This window comes from Camelina sativa, chromosome 4 (genome assembly GCF_000633955.1).
Source record: "Camelina sativa cultivar DH55 chromosome 4, Cs, whole genome shotgun sequence".
NCBI lineage: Eukaryota > Viridiplantae > Streptophyta > Magnoliopsida > Brassicales > Brassicaceae > Camelina > Camelina sativa.
The window spans coordinates 29,620,090-29,627,803 of record NC_025688.1 but is presented as its reverse complement, the minus strand read 5'-3'; the positions used below and the strand labels follow the sequence as shown (position 1 = coordinate 29,627,803).

General features: G+C 33.2%; 1 protein-coding gene across 1 annotated transcript; it reads right to left on the bottom strand.

The window, feature by feature from the left end:
• On the bottom strand, positions 500-1,844 carry LOC104783286 (auxin-responsive protein IAA20). The gene is made up of 3 exons (XM_010508419.2): positions 1,412-1,844; positions 880-976; positions 500-760 (listed from the first exon to the last, which is right to left on the bottom strand). The coding sequence occupies exons 1-3, from the start codon at positions 1,782-1,784 to the stop codon at positions 706-708; spliced, it is 525 nt and encodes a 174-aa protein (XP_010506721.1). The 5' UTR covers positions 1,785-1,844; the 3' UTR covers positions 500-705.

Below are 7,714 nucleotides of genomic sequence, written 5' to 3'. Positions count from 1 at the left end.
TTTTCCCCTTTTTTTTTTTTTTTTTTTTTTTTTTGTCGATTGCGCCCCGTTATATTTATTGTTATTGTTGTGTTTTTTCTATCTCGAGTAAACTTTTTTGCTCTTTTATGATTTGGTAATGTATAATGTATATACAATTTGAGATTAGGTGTTCAAAAGAAGAATATCCAAATGTATCAATTCTATATTTTGACAATATAACATCTTATTGTTTTAGTTGACTACATATCTTGATCTAGCTTGGGACTTGGCCTCTGCAGACAATAGGATAAGACTTGCGTTTCAATTGCTTCGCAAGTCGCAACCTTGGCTTCATACAATGATATACTCCACATGATCAGTATCTTCTTTCTCTGACTCTCTTTCTCAAAATAGGAAATGTCAGATGAGAATTTGTTGTTTCCCCGGCCCTGAACATGTTATCAATTATGAAAAAAAACCATTCTACTAATTATATAAATGCAATGATCAAATTGGTCTAAATCCACTGGAAGATGATTGTTCCTCGGATATTTTTTCTTTTTGCGTAACACCGAGGAGGATCAGGAGAATAATAGTCAGAGTGAGTTCAAAATTTATGTACTATCACAAAAGAAAAACGAAAATAATATAAATAAATATCCCACCACTGATTTACAACAGACAAAAACTGGCATTCCTTCGATTTAAACACAAGTACGTATGTAGGCAGACTTTTTTACTATATCAGTAGTGGTAAGCTCTTGAAATCTTCAGTCTTCTCACAGTAGACAAGAACATCCTAACAAAGACAGAAGACATAAAAATATATATTTTAAGGATGTTATCACAACAATCTAATTAAGGAAATAATCTAAAAGACTTTAAATTAAATTAACAAAGGGACTAAAGAGTGCTTACTCCCAAGGAACGTCCCCAACCATCATCCAGTCACCTTCCTTATCGGCGTACGTTAGCACGTGACTCTTGTCGCTGCACATTTCTTCTTCTTCAGCCCCTATACATTAGTACCATTTTAATAAAAATTGCCATCAGTTTTCCTCCTAGTTACTATTCACCTATAACACGTACCTTACACACTACACAACACAATACACAAACTCTAACCTACTCCTATGAGATAATAACTTTGACAAACAAACAAAAAACCCTATGAAATAGTGATGGGCGATGTTAATCTTCAAACAAAAGAAGAGTANGGGGGGGGGGGGAGGGGGAAGTATTCTGTTGTGTTATTATTTTTTCTGACGGGGGAAATTTATCTAATTGATTTTATATAAAAAAACTTGCGTTTAGAAATTTGCTACTAATTAAGACATATATAAACCGATCTGATAGGCCAACGAACATGTTTTAAATTGTTATCAGCGGATCCCTCGAAGCTATATATATAGACAAGACTTTTATGTATTCCATATATATAGAAACTTACAGAGAATGGAGGCGTTGAACATGAAATCTAGGGTTCTGATCAAGTCGTGGTAGCCATTAAGAGACATTAGATCGATCTTTCTTCCAATGGGAACTCCCTCCATGTTCACCTTTACGTAGAAGCTCCCCACACTGTTGCACTCGTTCTCTTCTTCCTCCTCCACCGCCGCCGCATATTCCGCCTCCTCTGCCGCCGGAGCTGCAACGGAGTACCCATAGCCACCGTTGAAATATTGCGTCCCTGAAGATGTACCGAAGCTGAGTCCGAGCCTCAGATCCGTGCTTAGGTTCCGAGTACTTGACGAGCCACCGAATGGGCTGCTCTTGCTGGTACTCTCTATCGACGAAGACGACGAACTTCTCCCTCTTCCCATATCGCTATCTAGCTCTCTCTCTCTTTTTTTGTTAGGTTGAGACAAATGAGTAAGGAATGAGCCGCCATGCTTGGTTTGTACGTGTGTGTTTATATAGATAGGAATATTATAATATTATTTTAGCTAGTTTAGTTTGATATGTTCTTCGTATTTGGTTCAAAATTCATACACAAATACAAAAGAAGCGACGGTGGAATGATGAGACAGCGTCCGGTCCGCTAAAGATGTTGTTAGTGTAGCAGACAGATACACGTGTCAAATAGCGATTCGATCAAAGTGTTGGTTATGATTTTGTGGGTTCGGGTTTTCTCTCTAATTAATGTTTTATTTTACTTTTTATTACACTTGTGAGAAAGTAATGCAAACAATTGAGGAACACATTATTTGAAACTGACATTTTGAGCTTAACCTGAATCTATAAATTAATTACAAACAGCGAACGGTTTCTGAATTACATGTCAAATAAATTTTATATTCAATTACTCTTACTCTCTAGTAATTAAGTATGTACGATATTAAATTGAAATAAGGAATAACAAACTCATAATTTTTTAGTTAATTAGCCAAAGGTAAACTAGTTACTCATAAATGAGACAAGGTGATTTTTTTGGCTCATTTTTAGATTTGTTTTTGCAATAGCATGAACAAAGACAAGTTAGAGGTAGCTAGTTAGAGGGGCATAAATAAATATGGTAAGAACATCACATGGAATAAGTACGTATGTATGTATATTTAAGGTATATTTGAGAAATTACATCGTCCTAAATCATGTTCAATGCATAAGAGATTATCGTGACGCGGATAGAGGCGTTTGTGGAACTACTTTTATAAACCCCATTTCCAAAATTATTTAAGCGTTTTTTATATAACCTCGATACGCTTAACACTTTAATCAACGAAATTAGTTTTTAAAAAGTGCTAAGGTAAATGCTTGCTTAATCATCGGGTAAACACTTCTCTCTTAAGTTAATTAGTTCTTAGGTTTCAAACAAAAATTATGACAAAAATTACTATGTGGACCACTATATATAAAGCATGACAAACTTTTGAGCCTACGCTGATTCGAGCCCACGTCATTATTCAACATGAAACGATGCGATTTAGTTTCACCAGATGATGATAATAATAATCAAAACCCAATAAGTAAGTCTTAGATCAATTGTTTTTTGCTCGCTCTTACTCGAACGAAATCTGGACAAGGCTCACCTCGGTACTTTTACGAAATACATTTTCTACCGACTAGGATTCACTCCTATTACTCCTCACAAATGCATCTCTTGGCAAGAATACTCTATTTCTACTACGGTATAGTTTTCAAGCTGCGGTTCACTCCCTCTGGAGGGAGCGGAATAGAAGATGTCATGGGGAATCACTGACCCCATCCTCTCTGCTCACCAAACAACTTGATCGACAAGTCCGAGATCGCCTGCTCTCTATCCAAGGCAATGATCTTCTACTAGTTTGGCTCGCTTCAAGATAAAGACAAACACTCACAATACTATTAGTTTCTTTTAACACAAATCTTTTTTAAACATTTTTGAATTACAGATTTCATATACAAACGCTGCACTCTGTTGTAAACAAGTATTTTTTCGAATAAATTTTACATTTTATTCAAAAAAAAGTTTTAGATCAATTTCAGTTGATGTAAAAAGAAGTTAAAATTCATTCTTTTCCATTTTTTTCTTTATAAATTACGTTAATTAATACAACGATTAAACAGGCAAAAATACTTCCTAAACAAGTTCTACTAAACCAGTCCCGCCACAATCGGTCTAAACGGACAGTTCCAAACCGGCCAAAACTTGCCTATACGATGATGTAAATCATACGTAATATATTAGCGAGAAGAGAAGTTGTTAGACGTAATAATAACTAAATAAATGGAGAAAAATAATTAGACTCAAAAAGAAAATTAGAAAAAGACGAAGGAGAGAGAGAGAGAGAGAGAGAGAGAGAGAGAGAGAGAGAGAGGGCATGAGTAAAGTAATGAATGGTTCACCTTAAAGAGAGGACCTAATGAGAGTTCCTTTGTCTATGGAACTTAAGGAGACGTCACAATTCTCACATTTGCAAGCACGAGAAAAAGGAAACACACACACTCACGACACAACGACCAACGACTACATTTCTTGTCATTCACCACGTGACACTTTTTATCCCACGTGGACTCCCTCAACACACAACATGTACATTGTACAATGGATGCGTGCCTTATGGTAAAACTAGTTCCACTGGAAATTCAATTTAATGAATCAAAAACTTTATTGGATGCGTGCCTTATGATGTAAAACTAATTTCATTGAAAATTCGGTGTAATGAATCAAACTTTGTCAATTATAATGCCATCTTACGTAAACACACAACAACATGCATGCAACTTGCAAGCATAGTGTAGTTTGTTTATTCAAATCTTTTTATTACGATTTTAATTAGAGCTAGGTTATCACTACAACTATCAATAAATTATCTAATTCTTCTTATATGCTATGGTCGGATATCCAGCTTGCTTTGGTTTAGCTTGAACCATGTAAGCAAATTAGAGACTTAGACGCGCACTCCAGTTGTAACCGGCTTGGTCCCCCTCGCTTTCATTCGGGGTTTGGATATTTCAAATTGGAAAAATGGACTTAGTTGGAACCAATTGCGTTATAGAGAAATATTGAAGAAACAAAAGAAAAACCAAGAAGAAAAAGGATAAAGGAGAGATGTTCCCTAACAACACTACAAAGTACAATTTCCTCACTTTCTTATTTTCTTACTGCCTCCGCCTCCTCTCTGTCCCCTGATTTTTTTCATTATTTTCCTTCACATCTTCCCTTTCTTTGCAATTTTAGAAACCTCATATCTTTCTATCTTGGATAAAAATAAAATAAAAACTTTTGTATTTCCACAAAAATATATTTCCTCTGTTCCACAAAGATTGATGTTTTGAAATATTTTTTTGTTCCACAAAGATTGATGTTTTGTAAATTTCAAGAAGTAATCATTAAAAATATTTAAAATTTTAAATTGTTATTGGTTTAAAATTAAATAATATTTCTTTAGAAAAAATATATTTAAACTCAGTAATCATTGTTTTCTTAAAATGTGTAAAAGCTTCAAAACATCTATGTGAAAGAACAGTATAAATTTGGCAGTTTTTAATATATACTAGTAGTACTATATAGAATATCATTTTATCGGAAACATACACACATTGTTCAAGTACTTTATTTATGCCCTAATTTTGAGAACTCCACTTTACTGCGTCGTGGTTGCTTGTCAGTCAAAACTTGGGCTTGCTTTTTAAGATGCGTGATTGCATTTGCATGTCTCGTGGCTTTTTTGGTTGTTGTTGTTATTGTAGCCCCTCTTGTTGGACTAATCATAGCCATTTGTTTTTTTTTCTTCCTTCGCTTATAAAATTACTGAAATAATCAAGAGATCGTATTGTTTCATTTGTTGATTGGATATATGTTTACAGTATTCACTATAATTGAAGTTTTAGAACACTTCTCTATCACGACGGAATTCCCTACCAAATAATTTCAAATTTGTAGGTACAATTAGTAAGATATAGCTAACTCATAGTAGCTATTAAGTTAGTTAATTTGCAAATTAAATACGACAAACTTTGCTATCTTATTAGCTAGATATCTAATTTAACAGGAGAATTCATCTCAAAATTCACTATAATTTTTTTACAAATTTCCTATCTCCCTCTCTATTATGCATACTTTTTTCTCATTTAATGAAATATGTTGAGACTAAAATACATTTCTTTTCTTTCTCAATTTTTATTTTTTATTTTATTTTTATTTTTATTTAAAAAAAAAATAAAACAAAAAAAAATCATTACCAATCTCTTCTCTTCCTCAGTCGCCGTCGTTCTTCACCGGAGCTCTCCACCGCCGGCGATTTTTCATCGGAGCTCTCCATTGCCACCGTTTCTTCACCTTTTTCGAGTTGTATCAAGCTTTCCTTCAAAATACAAGTGCGTTCTTCAACATAAGAATAATTTTTTTGATGAATAGGGTTAGGTTTTGGATTTTGGAAATTTAGATTGGATTTTGCTTGAGATGCTTAGCAAATTGGGTGTTTTACCATGGGTTATGAGTCGATTGAGCTATTTAGTTGATAAGAAATGAATTTTACTGTTGAATCGTAGTGAATTGTAGAGATTAGAACGCCAAACTTTTCAATTTTCAGTTATCCCGACTCGGTAAAATTGGTAAAACTGGTAATATTAGTAAATGTAGTATAACTAGTAAAACTGGTAATACTGATTAATGTAGTACAACTAGTAGTATTACTAATTGAGTTTTTTTAGAATTTTTTTGGCAGGATAAAATGGGAGAGAACGTCAGCATATATTTTAAGCCTGAATGTCGTATATATAGTATAATGTTCAAGACACATGTGAAGAATATAACTTTGTTGATGTTAAAAGCAAGGATATAAAAGAAGCTTGGGTTTGTTGAAAGTCACGTTAAATTGCAGTTGAGCAACATTCAAAGGATGATGAAATTGCACCTAACACCATTGTTTGATTCATGTTTGATCTTTTGGTTTGTACTACTACTTTCTTGGTTATGTCTCAACTATTGTAAAACTTATTTTAAAATTTAGTACTGTTTGATTTTCCTTTCTCTTGATGTGTATATTTGCTCTGTTATAACAGAGTAAAACATCTATAACAAAGATAAAACTGATAAAACTGGTAAAACTGAATTGAAAATCCATAAAATGATTTTATAGATAACATAATAATGTGTGTACTAGTAAACGTCAAAAGTAATGTTTAAATGTTTACTAAGAATGAAATTTTTAAAAAATATATGAATTTTGGGTTGTTATGTAAGAACCTAAACAAGTGTTTCCTTATACTTTTAAGGTCACTTTGTAAATAATAATCAAGTTAGAATGACAAAGTTATACAATTGTAGGTTTTAAACATATGAATTCATAAAAAACTCATAATTATATGTTAATAGACTTTAATCAACTGTAAAACTAAAAACTATAATTTTAAGAGTGGGTAAAACTAATTAAATGAAAAAAACCCCAAAAGCAGAACTATTTGCAATTTTGGTACAACTATTATACTTGGTATAACTATGTGTGAACACTAAGTGTAAACACACATATTGCATATGTGGCAATACAATTCAGATATTTTTTTCAGCTGCACGTGTGGTTTTATTTTTTTGTCTCTGCAACAAACGGTTAATTACAAATAAAACACGACAAGTTTTATCTAGTTTTATCAGCATTACAAAAACATACTAGTTATCCCTGTATATACTAGTATTACTTAAAACCCATAAATTCAATTATAAATAAGATGCAGAACAAACAAATCATGAATCTCTTCTTAACCAAACCGAATGAGTTTTATCTAGTTCTACTTGTTCAATCAAATCCAACTACTTATTCATGGAGTCGATGGAGTCGCTCACGGTTGGCTTGTACTTCTTCCCGAGTTGGTTTATCGCCGCCGTCATTCTGGATTTTCTTATTATTGTTGAGTCGTTCATCTCCGCTGTTTCTTCTTCCTTAATTGGTTACAGAGATCGCTCGCCGTTGATTTGCTCATCATCGTTGAGTCATTCATCACCGTTGTTTCTTCTTCCTGAATTGGTTACAGAGGTCGCTCGCAGTTGAGTTGTTCATTGTCGTTGAGTCGTTCATCGTCGCCGTTGTTTCTACATATTGTTGTTGAGTTGTTCGTCGTTGTTGACTCGTTCACTATGAATGCTGCTGAAACTATTTCATCTCTACACTACTGAATGATCCAAATTCTCTAATTTACCGGATAGTTTTACATAATAGTATTACATAGAAAATCTTACTAGTTTTATCTAGTTCTACTAATATTTCAAAATTACACTAGTTTTACCTAGTTATATCCATAAATTCAAATACAAACATAAACCCAAAAATCACAA